At 26.1% G+C, this 22,762-nt stretch overlaps 1 protein-coding gene across 4 annotated transcripts in view; it reads left to right on the plus strand.

Moving 5' to 3' along the window:
* Window positions 1–22,762, plus strand: part of Gen (XPG-like endonuclease) — a 36,008-nt gene that overhangs the window by 11,474 nt on the left and 1,772 nt on the right. For 3 of the 4 annotated variants that reach the window (XM_043041626.3, XM_087157520.1, XM_087157521.1), the window contains exons 7-13: window positions 2,381–2,478; window positions 5,467–5,654; window positions 7,948–8,034; window positions 13,536–13,675; window positions 14,625–14,686; window positions 16,231–16,353; window positions 19,449–21,210. In XM_043041626.3, coding sequence (XP_042897560.3) covers window positions 2,381–2,478; window positions 5,467–5,654; window positions 7,948–8,034; window positions 13,536–13,675; window positions 14,625–14,686; window positions 16,231–16,353; window positions 19,449–20,527 — 1,777 coding nt within the window. In that variant the 3' untranslated portion in view covers window positions 20,528–21,210. Of the gene's footprint in view, window positions 1–2,380; window positions 2,479–5,466; window positions 5,655–7,947; window positions 8,035–13,535; window positions 13,676–14,624; window positions 14,687–16,230; window positions 16,354–19,448; window positions 21,211–22,762 lie in introns of those variants that run through there. The other variant, XM_043041628.3, reaches the window with a different exon arrangement.

Genomic DNA, 22,762 nt, shown 5'->3' on the forward strand with positions numbered 1-22,762 from the left:
CGGTATAAAAAGGAATCACCTCCCCACACCACACTACTCTCTGAATTTGTACATCGATGTCTAAATCTGTCAGTTGGGATCTGAGTTTTAAATTCAAATGAGATTCAAATTATGAAAAAAAAAAGGAGAAACAGTTTGGAAAGGTTGTAGTTGGCGATTTATATTTTTAGATTTATTTGTCATTAGTATTTATTTGTCAGATGTTTTTCTTGGCTAAATCAAAACTTCATATCAACTTTCACTCAGCGGTTTTTGTATGTCTGGGGGATGAGGTTTTTAATTTTTATTCAATGTCAAACAAAATGTATTTGACCTTTGACCTTGACTTGGTTTTATTCCCCTCCTTTTTTCAAAATAGTATAAATTGTATTCATTGCCTGTGAATTTCTTGGTAAACAGTTTATTGTTATTGTTTCAAGATCTACAAGAAAATCAAACTTGTATCCTGACTCTCACACATGATTTTCGCCGATTTTTAAGTTGACATTTAAGTTTTTTTTTTTTTTTAATTTTTCTTTGTATTTTTTTTTTTTTTTTTTTGGATTTTGTTTGATGTCAAACACTGAATGTCTAACAAACTGCAGCACTTGTTGTCGAGCGCCTTCATGTCACATGCCGGTTTGAAAATTCAATGAATCTTTCCAGTGTTTTCATCGCAGAAAAAAAATGGGTGAGAATTTCTCACCCTTTCTCAAAAACAGGGTGAGATTTCAAAAAGTTAAGTGAGATTTCTAAAAATAAAAAAATAAAAAGCACAAAGAGACTTGAAAAAAAATCTTTTCTTTAATTATAATACATTTTTAACATCTTCTAATTTATAAGGATTGAATATTTTTGCTGCATCATCATATGCAAAATGTTCTACATCTACTTTTTCATCAGCTATTCTCATTAGGTTGCTCAAATGAGTGTTGGTTTCGTTTTGATCGTTTCTACCCACGTTTGTTTCATTTTCATTTGTCCGTTTCGGAGTAGAAGATATTGCCTTTACAAGGTATTTGTCCATCTTGCATTAATGGGCAAAAAATTTGAACTTCTTACATGAAGAAACCTTAACTACGGTAAACACATGGTTGCAGAGAAATGCGTTCTGAAAGAGGTTTCGTGGTTCGGAGGGATGGTGTTCTGTTGTTCTTAAAGGTTCTGAACAATACTGGTAAATAGGGAAGCTAGATAATGGGCAGATGTTGAAAATAATGAAAGATCCAGGAAGAAAAATGTAACGGATTTTATTCTAAATGGTGCAATGGGAAATTTTTTTCAAAATGCGAGAAATTCGCGAATTTTGAAATTGGTTTATAGAATGCACGAATTTCTCGCGGTAATAATTTTTTAATGCGAGAAAAGAAAAAAATATGCGAGATTCTCACGTTCTCGTACTGTAGTGAAAACACTGCTTTCAAATATTAAACCGTGAAAATACTTTAATAAAATGATTTCTTTAAAACCTCATAATATTTGTAAACATTTTTTACCCACTGTAGCATCTAATTATCAATAATTAGCTCGTTTAATTGATTTTAAATTCTTTTGCTAGTTTTTTAATAATTCCTCTTGATTCTATTCATTCCACAAAACTATATTTATCTATTTGCACTACCAACATAATACACATTATTTTAGTCAAAGTATGGACTCTGATTTTTAAACTAAGTCATTCTGTTTATGATAAAAAGATGGATAAATCAACTAAAATGCCATTTATTTTATCAAACCAAAGCACCCATTTTCTCCAATTAATCAAAATGTTTATTTGTTGCTCACATAAAATTGTCAATTAGATGTAGGTATGCAGCACAAAGCCTGGTGTCAAGCTGAATTATAACACTTATTTTCTGTCACTGCAACGGAATAAATAAGTTGTGTTCATGTAAAATTAATAAAGAAAAAGAAAAAGAAAATAAAAACGCCTTAAAATTGAATTTGGTAAACATAAGCATTCAAATTAAACAGATTCAGAAAATCAAAGTTTTATTGTGCTTTTTTTAAAAAATAAATTTTTTAATGTATTCTAATGCAGAGTCGAAGTATAGTAGTAATTCAATACACTAGGACATGGAGAATTTCATGAAATATGTGCATATTGCTGATTGATTCCTAGGTTGATGGAAGTCATTCATCAGTATACATGATATCTCTTTAGGAATAGAATCATCAAAATATATCAATTGTTATAAGTAACTTATTAAATACCACTGATTTGTTAATGATTTTTCTAAATCTTCACAGTATAAATTACTCAAGGTTTGATAGTGTTTGGTTTCATTTATAATTATGTTTTCTTTTTCATTATTATTGTAAAATTATGTTTTCTTTTTCATTATTGCTACAAAAAACACAAATTTATTTTGATGAGGTGATTTATTGTTTTTTCTTTCAGATTTGAAGAATGGAAAGAAAAATCAGAATCTGAACTATTTCCAGGATATAATGCGAGTCTAAAGAAATGTAGTCACTGCACTCGCTGTGATCATCTTGGTAAAAATCTATTGCTTCTTACGTATTAAATCTTAAAAAGATTATAAAAAATGTGTTTAAGCAGTTTATCATTTAAACAAATAATATGTTTTCAAATTAGGTAATGTTGACCAATCTCCTTTTCTAATACTTAAATTTGTGAATACTTCAAACACTTTTAACATATAATTTTAATCAATTCTTTTAACCTATAGTTTTTCTGTATTTTTTAAACATAGGAAATAGTTATATAGCTGCTCCAATTTTTCTGAATTAAAAATCTTTTTATAATTAACTAGCAATTAGCTTAATTTATTGGAAAATATGTAAAAATTTTTACATTTTTAAATCTAAAATACATGTTTCTTTTTTTCAGAATTTACTGTAATGTACAGTTTTAATTCACATACTTTAACTTAAACATATGTAGTGCTTTAGCTACCATATTTCGGATTATGCTAGCTGATTCAATTTATAAGTGCACCTCCCATTTTTCTCTTCAAAATGAGAGATTTTGTATTCACTGTATAAGTTAAATTCTGAATTAACTATTATTAAAAAAAATCTAACCTATTACAAAACTGTTATCCAAATATAAGCAAAAATTAATTAATAATACTTTAGTATTATTAATTAATTTGTGATAAAAGATTTTTTCAACATCTTTTTATTATAATTTATAGATAAAAAACTTGTAACCCGGTTGTCAAGTGGTAGTGATTCACACTCCTGTTCCACATTGTGTCAGAATTTTTTCAATCTTCCTATGACAATTTTACCTAACAAATACTTTTTTGAAAGACCTTTTTAATAGTAACAAATATATTACTATTTTAACAATATAGGATTATGATTATTATATAGTATCAGATATATTCATGTATAAAATAAAACTATGTAATTTTTTTTAATTCTTAATGTAAGAATTTTTTTATTAATTAAAGGAATACATATTATAATATTATTGGTGATATTCTCCCATTCATCCATGGCAATGACTACCGAAAAATGATTGGCATTGAAGGCATGCAAATCGGATTCTTCAAAAAGGGGATGCTCAAATGCAGTCTTTGTTTAGAGATTCGTTTGTAATAAATAATATAGTTCTTAAAATAAAATATATTATTTTAAGAGCTTTGGGGAAAACAATAGTAATAAATGATGAAAAATCGATCAAATAAATGATAAAATCATTCCAGTGAAAGGTAAATACTCTAATTAGCGATAGGAATTTCTCATGTAAAATTTTTCAGAATCTAAGAAAATATGTCTAAAATATATCAGGATTATTAAAAACCATGTATAACTTAAAACAATAGTTGTCAAAAAACAATCGAAGCAACACATGGATTTACCATGCAAGGGGCAAAAATTGAGCTTGTTCTTCCCTTCAGTGGATCGATAAAATTTGTATCAAGCATTCTTTGGAAATAAACACTAAGCCTGACTTCAAAGCCTAAAGTCAAGAAAACTCGAATTGACAATGTAAAACATGGCTTTCATTCATGGGCTGTTGTGCCTCTGAGTTTAGTTTTTTTTAGTTTAAATAAAATACTCATTTTGAAGAGCATGTGTCAAGTTTTGCTCTTTCTGTCTGAAATAATGATGCTCAGTCTTCAAAAGTGTTTTGATTGTGTTGAATTCCTATATTTGGTGAATTTGAAAAATTTAACCCTGTTTTTAAAAGATTGACTTTCTGTATCAAATCATTCAGGGTGGGTGCATGAAAAAATGCTAATGTATTATTTAAATCTTTTGAAAAATTTGGTGTTTCCAATTAATTAGATGATACCAAAAATTATAATCTATGTGGGAATCAGGCGAGAAAGATGAAGTAGAATCCCTTGAAGAAATTAAATCTCACCAGGATAGGTAAAGTGTATGATGTAAATTGATGTTTTATTATTATATACAGTTTATTTTGTGATAATTATGTTTTTTTTTTTTTATGTTTGAGTTTATGGTAGTGATTAGGTTTAATTTTCTGTGAGAATCAGTTTTTGTAAGAAAAAAAAATCTTTGTGCTAAAAAGTGTTAGTGGTATCTAAATTAAACCCTAGTTTTTATAACATTAAAAAAATGTACAATGCTCCAAAAAAAAGGACTTTTGAATTAATAATCGGAGCTTTACTTCCTAATCTTAATGGCTCGAGGGGGTGCCCTCAAATATGCTAATTAATAAGTGCGGATGATATTTTAAGTTATGAAATCAGACACTAAATGTACTTTCCAAAATGTCAGATTTTTCATATTTATTTTTGATGATATTTTGAGCCATTCGACCAATTTTGCCATGTAAAATTATATTCTTTAAAATGTTGCAAAAGTGTGTATACCTTACTATTCAACATTTTTCGACTATAATCAAATGAAATAATAAATATTTACTAAAAATTATTTTATCTATGGAATATTCTTTGGATAAATAAATTTTATAATTGTGTGCAAAATTTTTCAATTTGCTTAAAAAGTTCTCAAGATAAAATGAAATATGCGAAAAGTAAAATCTTAAAAAGTTCTTGAGATATAGCGAAATACGCCAAAAGTCCAAACTTTGAAACGCTCTCCTAACCAAACTATTTGAACTATATTTTGCAGTTTGTGATTACTCCCTTTATTCTGGGGGTCAGAAATCGTAATCCATTGAAAAACAGGTATGTTTATTCAGAGAAAACACTTTTTTGTGTCTGATTTCATAACTTAAAATATCGTCTGCACTTATTAATTAGCATATTTGAGGTCACCCCTTTGAGCCATTTAGATTGAGTTCTAGAAGTTAAAGATTCAATGAGGTTCAAAAGTTATTCAGGGTGTTCCTTTTTTTTTGGAACTCTTTAAATATTTAGTATAAGAAATTTACACTGCACTTTAAACTACAATAAATATAACTTTCAATAAACTTCAAAATGACAAAATATTTAAACTCTTCCAAATTTTTTTTAAAGAAATTTTTCTTTTTTTTTTCTCACTGTGTTTTTCACTGTCTCATTATGTTCGTCTCTGTCATAGGTACCCAGAAAGAACACAAGAAAAATGGATGTAAGATTTGTGACAGTAAAATAACTTGTTATTTAGCAAATAAAAATAATCCATGTGTGTGTGATTGGCATAAAAGTGAAGAAGTTTTGCTCAAAAGGAAAACTGAAATCAAAATCTACAATGCCGTGAAAAATATTCCCGATTTTCCTAGTACAGAGGTATTGTTATGCTAATATTTCTGTTTCATAATTTTCAATCTCCTAAGATATTATTTACTTTTGATCAAAGGTCTATAGATTATGGTTGCCACTGTGCCTTAAAGAATTGTGGCTGTGATGTAAACAGGGCAGATTGTGCTCCCTAAAAATTCCGAATTTCCAGAATTTTCGCTAACAGTGATCCGGAAGTTTCCGAAAATCAAATTTTCAAAGGTGGAACTTAAAAACACAGTTTATTTTATTTGTTTGTAAGGGAGAGCCAGAGATATACTTTATAAGCTTATATTCATGATTAATATTCATTTTTTATCAGTAAATAGTTGTTATAATCATAAACTCCAGAAAGAAAGACATATTTGTAAATTTTAATCACTTCTCCAGATCATCATAGGTATGTGTTAAATGGTATAAGTATGTGCAAAATTTTAAGTAAACTAAGAAATATTGAGAAAAAGGAAAAAAACCTTGTTTACATTTTTTTCAGTTTTAATTTTTTTTTTAACTCCAGAAATTTTCAGGAATTTTGACTTGGGCTCACAATCACCCCTGTGTAATCAATAGTAGCTATAATTTAAAATTGTAGCAAAATAACATCTAACCTGATATTTGTTGTTTGCCTTAAAGCCTTGTTTGAAAATTATGCTAGTGTACAATGTTATTTTGAGACGTGATAGCACAGTACTTAAGGTGTATTACGCTTGACAGTTTAGAGCCTAGCCTGCCTCAGATCCAGGCGTAACAGCTTATCTGGGAAGAAAAAATGCTGGTATGCAATACCAACTACATTAATCTTGCTGTTGGTCTCAAAATTATGAAACTTTTACCTTCATGACCCCTTTCTATGAATAACTGGCTTTTGCCTGAATGCTGTACTTAACTTGATATGATTTTAGCATGCATAATTATCTGCATTAAAATTGTACATATAAAACTTTATTTACATTTAGATAGTATTAAATTAAAAATTAATTGGACTTGATTAAATTCAAGAAAGTAAAAAGCTGTTATTCTACTTTAGATTCGGAAACATGTTCTCATTTAAGGCTCCTAGAAAATTTGAAATTTTTAAGACCCTGCATTAAACTTTTTTTCTTTTGATACTTTATATATTTAATGCTAATTACTGCTGTAGATTTCCTGCATGACATTACAATTAACTTTTTCACTCAATATATCTATTATTTATTTTATATTGAACATTTTCAAAAACATTGAAATACAGACAAATACATTACAAATGTCAAATACATTAAAATACAGAGTACTTTTATTTCTTAAATTCTGAGTTCCTATGCATTACAATTAATAAATAAATAAATACATACTTAACTAAATACATAATTGGACTGTTGTTGCACCTATTTTAATTTGAGGATTGTACTCTGATATTTTTTTGGAAGAGAACATTTTCGCATTTTGTCACAGTTTACACAGTTTGTCACAGTCCATTAGCACTTTCAACGGCTGTAACTGCCATTTTCACATCACTCCAGTTTTTTTTTCTTCCCAGGGTAAATGACAATACTACCCCTTTTTTGCATATATGATTGATTAATTAACAAATAAATGCATTAATACACTTTTTAACTTACGATGATCAATTTTTTATTAATAAAAATCTTAAAAACAGGTATAGCTGTCAATTACCAACATATCATCAAAAATTGTATGACTACAGCTGTTATTTGTGGCAACATATTAAATAAAAATCATATTTGATTTATTGTGAGTTTCTGTTTTGTAATTATGTAGGTTTTCATAAAAGGAATAAAAATTTGTTTTTGTATATTGGTGAAATTTTTTCTATTGATTTAATTGATGTTTTTGTCCTTTAAAGTAAGTGTGTTACATTTTGAAAAAATTGTTGTGATCTCAATTTTAAAAATAAATTGTTATGTTTTAACATTGATGAATATTTTATCAAGTTTAGAAATACTTGCTTATTATAAAGCATTGAATAACCTTTTTTATGAACGGTTTACATAGAATAAAAAACTCGGTTTTTTATACTTTGGTCTTACTTAGTAATTTCTGTTTATGTGGAGTAATCAAAAATACATGATCTCATATTTATATATGAAAAAAAAATTTAGGGAGGTTTTTTATAATGAGATAAAACAAAAAGCAAAATAAATATGTCCCTTAATATAAAAAGTATCTCCCTTACCCTACTTGTAGTATTTATTTGAAATTAATTTAATTGGTATAAATAATTAGCATTATTTTTATTCTTTTATTTATCATTCATATTTTACCATAATTTTTATTGATATTAAATATTTTATAAATGTAGGTAATTGAAGAATATTTATGCTACGTCGACAAAATACCCAGTGAAAGTGATTTAGATTGGAAATGTCCTAATTTAGAAGCCTTTCAGGTTTGTTATAAAATATTGACTACTGTTGTCATTAATGTTCATTGATTATTACAGTTGTATATTTGTTGTCAAAAGATTAGGAAAAAAACTCGATTGACGTATGGACCTTAATTGCATTTGCTTATTTCTTTGTTTTGTCTTATTTTTTTAAAGAGAAATATTTTATTAGTACTAAGATCAGGTTTTGCATAATACAATAATTTAGAAGACATTAATTGATGTTCAATGACGATATATAAAAAAAATGATTCTTTAAAAAAAATTTTTGTGAAAATTCATTCTATACTGTTATGTTCTTTCTAAGTTTTTTTTTTACCGTATGGAAACAAACAAACTCAAACAGTTTTGTAATTAAAAACATCCCTTTTATGAACATATTTATCTCAAAGTTTAAATTCAATCATTTTGTTAATTAAGTATTTTTTGCATGCTTTAAAATATTGGTTTTGTTTATCTTGATATTTGACGAGAGTTAGATGCATTATATTTTTTAATTCAATCTTAGATCGTGGTAATGAGCTATAAAATTACTAGTCTTGTTAATTACATAGAGAGTAATTTTATTAAATCATGCCAAAAGTATGTAGAATTATTTATTTAAACATATACAGTCTATATTTGGTTGGAAACTTACATGCAATAAGAACTATTCATTTATTCTGACAAAATAGTTAAATTATTGAAAAAATATTAATTTTATTTCTTCTCTAAAAATTTCTAAAATTTATTCATTCTTTTTGACAAAATTTCATGCTTGTGTTAAGTGTTATTTTTTCAAGAATGTAAAGCTTTTAATAAAACTCAAATTTTTTAACAAAACTATTAGTTTTTAATTGTGTTATAAATTATGACATTTTATTGTTCACATTACTGTAGCAGCTGAAATTTTTTTATTAAGCATTAAATCAAGGCATTGAAGTCTTACAGATTGTATAAAAGGATATCTGTAACAAACTTCATGCCAATGCCAGTTTTAGAGATTTTTTTGTGGTAGTAATTGAGAGAACCCAGAAAAGATAAGAATTAGAGCTTTGCCTCATAAGGCTTCTATTAACAAAAATGTCAAAATATTTAAATATTTACTGTATTTAAAAAAATAGGTAATTTTTCGTAGCCCTATTAAAGTTAAACTTGGAAAAAATTTGTTAAAAGCTAAAACTTATTTTAATCATGTCTTACATCTAATTGAAGAGATTTTATATTTGTCCCATTTTACATAGTGAACTTTACCTTTGACACCTGATATTTTGCACATAGCATATAATAGTGGTATGTTGTATTTCCTTTTTTTTCTCTTAGAATTTAAAGATGCCTTGTACTTTAAACAAATACATCCTAAAAATAATAAGTGTATTTTACATCAATTGATTTCAGATTGATTGTACCTATTGTAATAGTAACTTATAAAAATAATAATTTTATAACAATATAAAATAAATCTCTAGATAGCATAATTTCAAAACTAAATCTTGCTTAACCAAGTAACTGTCAGTATTCATCTGAACTAGTCTAGGTAATATTGTAATATAAGGAATTAATAATGATCTAAGACTAATTCAAGGAATAAATTGCTACTTTCAAACTTAGTTCTTGGTCTTAAGTCACTCGTCAGATTAATATTAATCAGTGAATTCATTGATTCTAAATTAATTAATTTTTAAAACTGATTCAAAGGTGTTGAGAGCTGAAGATTGATACAAATTTTATTTCATTTCTTCACAGGTATTATATAAGGTATGAAATCTCAGTTCTAAAGGTACTGGCCAGACTAAAATATTTGCTCACCACTAGGACTGGGCGATATTAGAAATTATATATCGTGATATATCGTCAGTTTTGCATCGCGATATAGCGATGTATCGCGATATAGTATTTTTGAATTTCATTTACTTTAAGGCACAGAAAGTCAGATTTCTATCAAGACTTCATACGCATATTGATTTAAATCAATTTATAAATTTGAAAATATATATGTTTTGCTAAAGAAATATATTAAATAAATTGACTAAGATGTACAAATCTTACTTAAAATATTTATTGAAAAAATGTGTGTAGATACAGAATGAAATATTTGCACTTCTTTATCGTTTATAAGGTATAAACAGTCTTAATTTAAGTTAACCCCTAAAACACCCTTAATGAAAAAAATATTGTTATTAAACAAAAGCTGATTTTAAAATTTCAAAATATATTTTAATTAAAATAAAAGTTAGATTGACTAAAAGCCGAAGTTTAAAATTAAAAATGTTCGAATTTTAAACTAAAAAGTAAACATAAGAATTGTAATAATTTCTTAAAATTTTCATTCTCTGAAAGATTTCTCAGTTTAAAAATAAAAAGGGAATTTTATAAAGATATCTAGCTGAAATTATTGAAAGAAAATTTAAAAAATTGAAAAAAAAGTTTGTTAAGAAAGTCATTATACACTTAAAACAAAGTGTTAAAAATATATATATTTTTTTTAAAAAAAAAGAAACTTTTTTTAACAAATCAATATTTGCTTGTACTATTATGCGTAAATAATTACAGAATTATTAAGTTCGATCGTAATGTTCAAATTCTTAATGAAGAAGTAAACACAAGTTTTGTTATATTTTCTAAAAATGATCACGCAAAACAAAAGATTTCTTAGTTTAAAAATAAAAAAATAAATAAAAGTGAAATTTATCAATATATTTACCTAACAGCATAGGAACAAAATTTAAAAAATAAGTTCGTTAAAAAATTATTTGTATGCTTAAAACAAAGAGTTAAATAAATTTTAGAAAAAAAATGCTTCTTAAACATTATTTTTATTATTATTTCATATAAATAATTAAATTAAATTAAATAATGAACGAACGAAAAACAAAGTAAGGCAAAGTTTCTTAATTAAATTCTTAAAAATAAAAACAAAAGAATTGTGATATTCGGTAATATATTTAGCTAATTAACTAATAATATAAAACGAAAATTAAAAAAAAATAATGATTTTACTCTCTAATAAAACGAAGTAGTAATTGATAAAAAAAAAAAAAGAAATGAATAAAATTCGCAAACTTTTCAAATTCTTTTGAACAAATAAAGTTTATTGACTTATGTCCAAAAAATAAGTTTTGTTTTAACTTTATTTCTAAAAATAAAAGCAACTCAAGATTTATAAATTTAAAATCAGTAATAGAAGCCCATTAAATTATTAGAAGTTTTATCCGAAAGGTTTTTAATAAATTAAAAGAAAGTAAAAAAATAACCTAACAAATTTATTTACTTTGTAATTTAATTCCTTATGGGTGCCTTAAATTAGATTTCCGATAATTTTCACATTTAAAAATATAAAAAAAGTTTTGTCAGAAAATAAATAAAAAACTTATCTAATTAATGAAGAAACTTTTCTTTATAAATTCTTTTCAATAATAGATTGCGTTCAGAACAAGGTTACGATGGCGATCACGAAGTTAATCCCATTGAAAATAATCTACAAGAAACGATTTCAAATCGCGAAGGTGCGAAAACGAACATGTGATATAACGATATAAAGTCTCAAAAGTGATTCTGATTCTACCGCTCATCAGTCAAGGCCGTCTCAACATAACGAAACAATATCGTCTTCCACAGCGCGAGTTGGCATCGGAACGTAAGAGAAAGTCCTTGCGTGTATCGCTATATCGTTATATCGTCTTCTTCACTCGACGGCTTAAATCACATTTCTGATGTATCGCTTGGAATGAAAGTTGCTGTATCGGTTTGCCGATATAGGCGTTAAATCGATATGTCGCGATATATCGATTTATAGCCCAGTCCTACTCACCACTAATTTTACATAAAATATGAACAATTTTTAAAATGACAGATGTTGTTTAAAGAACTTTTTGATGATCAAGACCATAAAAGAATATACAAACAGATTTTTTTCAACAAGAAAAACGAATTATTTTAAAGGTTGTCAAAGTTTCAATGGTTCGAATATCACCCACATATCATTAAGAACCTATGAAATAAGAAAAAGCAGAATATAAAAATATCAGATATATTCTTACTATTGTAACACTTTGTATATGCATACCAGTGCCTTTTTTCACTAAAATACCATTGGAGAATTTCATTGCTTCAGTAAAACTCTTTTAAGGGAGAATGCTTAAAAATCTTGAGCAAATCATTTCATGCTGTCTTCATTCTATTATGACGGTTAAAGCTTCTTCCACAGGAAGCTCTGCAGAATATCTAGTTTAGTAGAATACCACAAAATTATATAATTTATAGAAAATTAGGAAATCTTTGCCAAACACTTTTTATATGTAACTTCTTTGGCATCTGAGTCAATGTTGGTTGAGCAAAGTTAGTTCTGCTTATTTTGCCAACGCAACATCCATTTCCTTAAAGATGTTTGGGTTTGAAGACATGAAAATGATATCTCATCTATACCAAATTAAGAATTTTTTGTGATCTAACTATGCAAAGATGATAATATATCTGTTAACATACATTGCAGTCTTACTATGATTTTTTTATCATGGTATGTTTTAAAGTCTGAAACTCTTGCTTCCTATTTTTAATACTTGTCAATTGCACATATTTTATCCAACTGGCTAGTGAAAATTTTGTGCCCAGATTATTTATAATGAGTGTCTTTTTGTTGAATGCATTTTCATGTTTATTAAATTAGACAAATTGTAATTAAATAGCTTTTCTTTTTAACTTGAAAAATTATAAAGAATTTCTTTAAATAGCTATTGTAAAACTAATTTAACTATTGTAAAATTAATTTTTAATTTTTTTCACATGAAATTTTTTAAAATTATTTTAACAAAAATTGCAAGCCATTTCTTTATGTGTTAATTTAAGATGGTGAAAATTTCTTTTATATTTTAGTTTACTTAAATTGAATGATTTTTAAATAAATTTAAAATAAGAAAATTCATTTTTGATTCCCAAAATATTTTTGTCTGAACTGAAGTATATCTTTATTGAAAATGACAATAATAAACTAAGAGTGTTATTTTTTTGTAATTTTATTGTTAAATTGTTTAAATGTTTGTAATTTTATTTTAGATTTAAATCAACTGTACAAACAATCTTTAAAAGCATGGAAATTTTAATCTCTAATTTCTTCAATAAGTTGAGATCTAAATGAAGATTAATATGCATTTTATTTTAAAAGTATCAGGTTTTTGAAACTCATACTCAGTTATGTCAGTTTGTACTTGATACCGAAAAATTGGCACTTTTCCATTTTTACTCCATAGTATTGCTACATAAAATACTTATTCATCATTAACAGATTGTGGAACATACAAACTAAATTGCAATTTATTTTGTTCTTTAAAAATAATACAGTGTTTAATACCATTTAATAACCACTACTTACTAGATTGTAATATTTTAAATTCAAATTTTATATAGTTTGGAACGTTATTTATATCGAGTCATACATTTTTGATTATTCTTTAAGAATAAACTTTAAAATTTACTCTTAGAAATGTATAAATGATGTTCTTACCTTCTTTGCATATTATTTATTTTAGGAAAAAGCATTTACTTTATGGAATTTTACACCAGAAAATAGTTCAGAAAAATGTTTACCAGTTATTACTGCTTGGCATCAGTTTCAACTTATAAATCTAGTTCCTGATAAAGTGCCAAAATTATGGATAGAACCGTCAAAGTAAGAAATTATTTGTAATGCTATATCAGAAAATAATACTTGATTTATGTTTAAAAAATTAATAGTTAATGAACGTTATGATATGCAGGTAATTGTAGAACTCTTAAAAGGTTTTTTTGATTTCTGTTAAGTAAACTATTGAAGGTTGAACTCCTTTATAGATTTCAAAATTGAAATACTATTTGAAAAACTGGTTTGCTTCCAGTTGAATAAAAATTCATTTAATTTGAAGTATAATTGTCAAATATTGTTAAAATAATGCTGAAAATGGCTTTCATTCAACTTTTTTTTATGTGTGTGTATATATTTATATACATATAAAAAGGAGGGAAAGAAAGAAAAAAACTTCTTTTTTTAGAGTGTTGCCAAAATTCTTTTGATTTATTTTCTAGTTGTTTTAAATATACTAAGTGTGAAATTTCATTGTTGTTGTTTTTTATCTATAAAGTCTATAGTTCCTTCCAAAATTTTTAAATTTTTTCTGTAAAATTTGATTTTAAAGCTGCTGTCAAAAGAACTATAAACATGATTGCATACTATGTTAATATTTTTTAAACTATAACTTTTTGAAACCTGTCATTGGGGGCAAGCTCAAATAGTCCAAGGAATTGTATTTGGATGAATAAGAAATAAGTTTTTTTTTTAAAAAGCCAACTAAAAAGTGCGTTTTTTTTAAAAAGTTTCTTAAATAGTTTAATAATATAAAAAAGTTAATTTTTTACAAATTTTATTTAACAACAAAATTTAGCAATTGTTTTTTGTTTAACTTATTTTGTTTATTTATTATAACTTGGCATACTTATTATTTTTAGTGCTGAAATTTAAAGCTTGCATTTGTGTTAGGTTTAACTTTTTTTGTTTGTTTATTATATATCTTGGCATACTTATTATTTTTAGTGCTGAAGTTTAAAACTTACATGTGATCCAAAATTATATTCATTAATTTTAGAATAATTAAAGAAAGGACTGTGAAAGGAGAAGATTGTATTGAAGTTCAATGGAAGAGATTGTGTAAGTTTTTTTTCTTCCATCATTTTTTTAAACAATAACATTTAGCAATCGATATGTTAAGAGTTACACATTATTTATCAATCGATATGTTAAAAGTTTCAATTCTCTGTAGGTAAGGAAAACTATTTAAAAAGTTTTTAAGTTATCAAGGATATGGTAAGAAAGAAAATTTTACTACAAGTACTTTGCTATACAGAAAATACAGTTTATGATTCATGAGTATTTGTGTACTGTGTGTGTATAATATATATATATATATGTTGTCTTGCTCAATATATTGACTACTGTGTTCCAACCAATGACGAATGTTGTAACATAACGTTGTTGTATCCTGAATACACAAAATTATTGCATATATTAGTTATAACCCATGCATACTTGACTTCTTTTTGTAAAAATATGTTACACATTAAAAAGAATTCTAAAACAGACAGTTTGTTTGACAGCAGTGTAGTTTATTAAATCTTAATAAAGTACAAGTACTGTGCAATATAATACTTTAAAGATTATTATAAATTTAAATTTTTTTTCAAGTTATTTCTTTTAAAATTTTGCATTAATATTGTATGTAATTTAACATTATCATTTGATGTTGCTTTCTGAGTTTTGAAGTTTCTCTTCAATAGAATGATGGCATGAAATCAGAGCACTTTATTCTTCTGCCTGTGGAATTTCATTGTGAATTTTAATTATTTTAATCAAATGTCTATTCAGAATCTCTAGAATATTTAAGCAATTTGTAATTTTGACTTTACTTTTCAGTCCTTTTCCTAATTTTTAATTCCCATTTTAAGCATATAGCGTTATGCTTGTAGGAGCAGCCACTGTCGCTTAATAGCATATGTCCAACAAATGGAAAAATGATTGCAAAAGCAATTCAATGATGAGAACAAATGAGAAGAATTTCGAACAGGAATAATCTGATTGCTTGAACGCTTTGAAAAGAAATTTACTTATGTTATAGGTGCAAAAGAAGACTTTGATTAAACTTTTTTTTGATGGATTTCGATTTTTGACCCTCAAAATAGTGGAGAATTTTTTTTAAGGAGCATGGTCCCTCATTTTGGGAAGCATAGTCCCAATAGTTTGGTCAGAAGAGCGGTCCACAGCTTGGACCCCTTTTCTTGATTTTACTTCTAGCGCATTTCACCATATCATGAGTATGTTTTAAGCAAATTGAAAAATGTTTGACATAATTATAAAATTTGTTTATTCAAAGGTATTTAGATGCAAAAAAATTTTTTTAAATAAGTATTTATTATTTTTTATTTGTCAAAAAAGTAATAAAAAAGTAATAGCTGCTTAACATAATTTTTGCATTATTGTTTCTGGCTGTTTTTTAATAGTAATTTAAAGAATGTTCTATAACTTTTTAGTCTTAGCTTTCAGTTGTTCAAAAAAATAATCCATGCTATATGTATAACTGTAAAATGGTAGATATGTTATAATTTGAGTTTTTTGTCCAATTTTAAACTTTGAATCCTGTAATAATTTGCAAATTGTGGTTAACTCTTTTCAATGTTTTTTTAAATTTTTTTTTATAGATTCAGATGAAACAACCCCTGACTTTGGAGAAACTTATTCTACTGTTGAATTTGTTGACAGATTTTCCAAGGCTTATCCTCAAGTTACTGATGAGTTTTTCAATTCCTTAAAACAAAATAAATGTAAGAGTCTATCAAATATTTAATGCATGTTTAATTTTCTGAGACCATGTTTATATGCAGTTTTAATGGTGTTGCACCATTACTAGAAAAACTTCTGGGCTAATTGACTAAAAAATCTCAAAATATTAAGCTTTTAACTCTAAATAATATCAAGGAATTTTATATGATGATTACGAAGAATGCAACGTTTGTACCAACATTAGCAATTCATTATTTTTTAATGCAGTTTGTGATATTCTGTTATTTTATCATTGTGTTACTTTACTTTTTTTTTTAAACTGAAATATTACTAATAGCATATCTGATAATCGAAAAATCCACTTTTATATATAAATTAAAAATAGAACCAAACTATTTAATTAGAAATCAATGTTAAATTTCCCTATTTATAGAATTATTTGTATTTTTCACCCCTCACTTAATTGCTAAGAAAAGAGAGAGAAAATTGTTAAAGAAATGTTTCCTCAGCTAGAATGGAATTTCTGTGTTTTAGTTAAAAATATGAGAATACAATATGTAATCAGGGTCACTCCAATAGAGACTTCCTTCCATCCTGAAGTTTTTTTTCTCCAGTTTTTGATGATTTTCGGCATAATTTCTTCTAATGGTAGTAAAGTTTATGTTTTAGTACATTATTCTTTGTTTTGCAAATTTTCTTTAAAGTTATTTTCCCCGTTGTTAAAAATTTAAAAATGATGTGCCACTTTGTTCCAGCTCTGTCATGGAGGGGCATCTAAAATGTTGACAAATCTACCAAGATTCTGCAGACATTAGTTATTTTTTCACTCACTACTCTATAAAATATTTTGCAGAAAGTCTAGCATTTGACATCAAGGAGCATCTAAAATGTTGGCAAAATTACAAAAAACTCTGCAGACATTAGTTATTTTTCTTTCACTCTATAAAATACTTTGCAAAAAGTAGTTGTTGGCAGTTCTGGACAAAGGAGTTTTTCCCCCCTCTTTGTCATATTTTTCTCACAAAATTTTTAAAATGTAGGAAGCTATGAAGTGGAAAAATGTTTAGTTAAAATGAAATGTTCTGTTGAGTTAATGCTCAGCTATAAATAAAATGAAAAGTATTATATTCATATAAATTGATATTTGATATAAATTGTGTATATTATATTTATTATTAGCATAGGTTTATTTTTATATAAATTAATTTTTTTTAAATATTTTATGTCCTTAACACTAACGATTCTTATTATTCATCATGAATAATTTGCTTATTTGGATACAGTTGGCTTAAACTTATTACATTCCTTTAAGAGAGGTTGATTGTATATGACAGTGGTTCGCAAATGATGTTCCATGGAACCCTAGGGCTCTGTGGAAGGGTTCGAAGAGTTTGAATTTTTAGATCAGTAATGGTCTTTGAAATCTGTTATTTTATTTATTTCTAAACAATAAATCATAATTTATTTAATATTTTGGTTATTTTTTATGAAATTTAAGTAAAATGCCAGTAAAAAAATTAATTGCAAAACTTATAAAAAAATTGCATTAATATTTCTCATTGAACTTTTCAGTTCAAAATAAAATAACCATATTCAAGAATAACAAATTATGTTTAGCTCATAACTATTTTCAAGGTTTATAAGAATTCTTTTTCAAAAACTATATTTCAGTTTATTTTATTAATTTTTGCAAATGTAAATTAAAAACTAGACTAGGCACCATTGCAGGCCTGCAAATGCAGCTGCTTGACATAAAACCTATTTTATTTGTTAAAACCTATTTTTTTTTTTTTTTGATGAAACGATTGTTGAAAAAATTTTGTTCTTCACTCTAAATATTATCAAAATAGCTAGTAGTCTTTCTTAGATTGGTATGTTCATAGTGGCTAATTAATTTTATTTATTTATTTGTAAAACTGCCAAAAAGATGCTCAATCTATTAGGGGTTCTATAGCCGTAAAAAATAGGGAACTGCTGGCATATTAGACCAAATGGCACATTTTTTTATTTGTATGGTACAGGACAGGATTGATGATGAGCCACTATAACAGGTCAAATTCCAAAAAAATTGAAAAGTAATATACAAAACTTCCATGTCTACTGTTATGTGGGTTTCATAAATTTAATTTCTAAAAAAATCTGTAAAGAAATTTTTTCTTTCTGAAATCTCTAAAGTCACTGTGTTCTTAATTTTCATGATCAAGCAAAATTTGGTCATATTTTAAATAGAAAACAATCTGCTGCTCTGCATTTTTTTCAAACATTGTGATACAGAATTAATGTTGTTTAAACAAATAATAAGTAGGATTTACAAGTAAAAAAGCAAATTTGCAATGTATGAACTTTTAAATTTTATTCTCATTTTTAATTGTTTATTATTTCTGTTACTTTTTTATGGAGGATGTATGCATTAAATTAATTTTTTAATAAAAATTTACGAAACATGACTTCAATGGAAACAAATTTTTTTTTAAATGATATTATTGTTATCCTTCAAACAGTATTAAGGGATTTCCACTTAGTATTTATTCTGCTCAAATTTTAGAATAAATTTATTATACTGAACAATTATTCCTAAATTTTATCTTTGGTTTTGAAATATTATTTTTGAAGATTTTATATTATTTTAACTTTTCATTTCAAATTATTTACAATTTTCTAAAGGATAGTCTTTAACTTTGAGTTAAATTGTGGCATTCATAATTAATATAGTAAAATTATATAAATGTACTAAATAAAAAATGCTAGCTTTTTTTTTTTAAATTCAAGTATTTTTTGTAAATTCAAGTATCCAGGTATTTATCATTTACTTCTGTGTTGTACATTTTTATAACATGTCAGTTTAAAGAATTAAATGTTCAATTTGGGACCCCATTTTTCCCGGAGAGCACACAGGTTTTCAATGAGGCCTTGGACCCAGGTTAAGTAAGAAATAAAAAGCCTTTGCTACTATGTATGCTTTGTTCTCAGGCTTTATTATCTTTGTTTTAACTATACTGTTAAACTGGAATTTGTTAAAGATGCACTTATAAACGTTTGCAAATATTGTTCTTGTTATAACACTGATTTAAATTGCATAATATTTTCTATATTCTCATTTTTATCCTTAATTAATTAGTTTGTAATACATTTTTAGTGAAATCATCTACTAAGCCAAGGTCAAAAGCTAAGAATGATTTACAAGCTGATGACTCTTTGAAGGTAATATCTATATCTGAACCCATATCTGTATTTCCTTCAAACACTAATAAAGCCATTGTTCCACAAGTATTAAGCACATATGAAAAATTAGACAATTCTGAATGTAGCTTTAGTGAGCTTCCATTGCTAGAACGAATAAAAATTTTAACTATAGATGAAGAAAGAAGAGATGTTGCTTCTTCAGAAAAGCAGAATAACGAAAATATTTTAAATATGAGCAAAGAATCTAATTGTTTGTTTCCATTTAATCTTGAAACTGATTCCTCTGCTGGGATTCACTCCGCAGAACCTGAAAAACATTTATTATCTGATAGTAACTATGGTTTTACAAATCAAAAAACTGATTTGTGTTTGAATTTTGATGATTCTGATAGTTTCATTGAAACACTGAATCCAAAAAGTGAAGAAATGGACATTACTTCCAAACGTTCTAGTATTCTAGTAAATACTTCTAGTTCCTCTTTACCTTCAATTCCTAATATGAGCCAGATTTATAAGCAAGAGATAGGAAAAGAAACTCTTGAAAATTCTGTTTCGTTTCTTACACATTTAATAACTCAAGGCAATAATTCTCTTTGTCTGGAATTTACAGATTCAGAACAAAGTTTTTCTATGATCCTGAAAGAAGATACTAGTCATAAACAGTTACATAATATATCAAAAAAGAGTATTAGTAAAAAGGAAATTTTGACACCATTTTCAAATAAAATAGTAAAGCCAGATAAAGAAAATATTTTTCCAGTTTCTAACTTTGAGAAGTCTATCAATGTAACAAATAACATGAGTCCAAAACGTCTCTATTCAGTTAAAGAATCCCCTTTTTATAAAAGATACGGAAATTCGAAATTTTCTAATTGTGAATCTATTGTAAATAGTACTCCTTATGACAAGTTTCTTTGTTTAAAAAGTGGTTTAACACCAAAACTTTTGGAGACATCTAATATAATACAAAGCAATGATCAGATTTTTGAACCACTGATTTTTGATAGTAGTTTCGAGGAATCTATTTACTAACAATTGATAGTATAGCACATGAAACAAATAGATCTGTTATTATCTATTAAGCTGCTTTAGGATTATTTTAACTTTATTTAGAACTTGTATATTTACTCTGCAACTGTCGCATTATTTAGGATAATTTTTACAAAATTTCTCTACCCTGGACTTAACTGTTAGCATATTATAGTAGATATTTATGTATATATTTTTAAAAAATATTTTCATACACATTAAATATATGTTCCTGTATGTATTATAGAGTTATTATGTATATATATTCATTTTAGATATGAGGTTCTTTTATTTGCTTGTAATGTTCTGTATATCAGAGATTTTTTTGCTTTTTACCCTTTTCTGTATGAAAATTTTCCTGCCCCTGGTGCTTTAAATTAGGATTTTTTTAATATGATTTATTAAGAGATCAGTTGCTATTTAATTTTGTAAAATTATAACTTTTGTCTATTAAACTGAGGTTTCTTAAGGGAGCTTTGTTATGCTAGTATTTCATATTTATATTAACAGTTTTATTTATATGTTGTACTCCTTAAAAATAATTCTTAGGTAATTAAATAATTGTTGCTTTCAAACAAGAAAATTGTAAAGTTTTATTTAATTATAAAAGATAAGATAGATCAAAGATAATTATAAAATTTTTCACGTTATATTTTCTAATCTGTGTATCTGTTAGAAATATGATATAGGTATCACTCCTCTTGTTGAAAAAAAACTTTGTGTTATTATTATTATTGTATTAGATATACTTATCACCCTATAAATTAAATGAAAATATCGTATTACTTAATAAATTGCTGTGTACAGAATAGTCTTATTAAATGTCTTTCAAATGCATTATTTTAATTTTTTTTTCTTTTTCTTCTGTTATACAATAGCAGACCTTTATTATGTTATTTCTGATTATAAATATTTATGTTCTGATTTTTAAATTTCAATTAGATCCAGTATATATTTGAACATAAATTCTTTAAAAAGTTTGATTATTAGAAATAAATTATGTTAACTCATTCATTGGCTTTTGAAGAAACTGATTTGAAGGTATTATCTAGCTATTTATTTTTTTCTTTCTTTGTTTTTAACTTTCCATTTTATTATTTTGACTATTTTCATGGTGTTATTTATGTTTTATGATAAATTTTGTTGATATTATTCATTAATTTAGAAAAATTTATTATTTAATTTCTACTTTACTCTCTCACGGCAAGTCCTTTACTACAATTGGCAAATAAGGAATTCAAAACGGACCCTACTTGTTTTTATCAAAATGTAACGAACACTGAAATTTTTGTAAATTAATATTTTACTGAAAAAAACTTTTTTTTTATCTCTAATTTATTACCTAAAATAAATATAAATATTTACATTACTGAAATAATGCAAATTTATACTGAATTAAACATAATGAAACACATATATTTTATGACAAGAGATAAGAATAAGGTATGAAAATATTTCATACCTTAATGAATATTTCAACATAAATTGAAATTAACTTAAGAATCAATTCTTGTACTTCTCTTCACGAATAGCTACTCTATGTTCTTTACAAGCATAGTTTTTATAAATTATGCAATACCTTTTTGTTTTTCTATATTTTTTCTCATTGTTTCACAAAGGGTGGATCTTCTCTTACATCCGCATTCATAGATCACTGAAGTCAACCATGACTGACAGTGGTTGGTGAGTGGGTGGGTGATAACTTAAATCAGTCTGTGAAAGGGCCAAGTGTGCCGAGTTTCCAAGTCCTCATTTAACTGTTTTATTGTAACGTGCTAAACTACTTGCATTGGCCGTTGAGCAATTAAAGAAGGGGAGTCATCCCTTTTGCAGAGGATTAGAATTGCTATGTTATGTCTCAAGAATGCTCCCCAGACCACTTCCAATAGGCTATTATGCACCTGTAGTGTGGCGTAAATAAATTACTATTTCTTCCACATTTAAAGCTCATTGCATCGATTGCCAAACCTGCAAAGTATTTGTACCCATCTGAATTTAAAATTTGTTTCATTTGTACCTTGTTTCATTACTATACTAACGTTATGAGTAGTTGCAAGGAATTTCTACAAACTATTTTTTTATCACACTACTCACTTCACTATGTTTTTTTTTTTTAAAAAAAAGTAATGCACTGCACTATAAACTATGAAAAAAAGCAGCGACTACACTATTTTCGCTACTTGTATCATAGTATATCCGATAACTGTTTAAGAGTTGTAAGTATTTGGCTGTTTTGTG

The sequence above is a fragment of the Parasteatoda tepidariorum genome, chromosome 2, assembly GCF_982258835.1.
Source record: "Parasteatoda tepidariorum strain Cologne lab strain chromosome 2, Ptep-v5.0, whole genome shotgun sequence".
In the NCBI taxonomy this organism is placed as follows: Eukaryota; Metazoa; Arthropoda; class Arachnida; order Araneae; family Theridiidae; genus Parasteatoda; species Parasteatoda tepidariorum.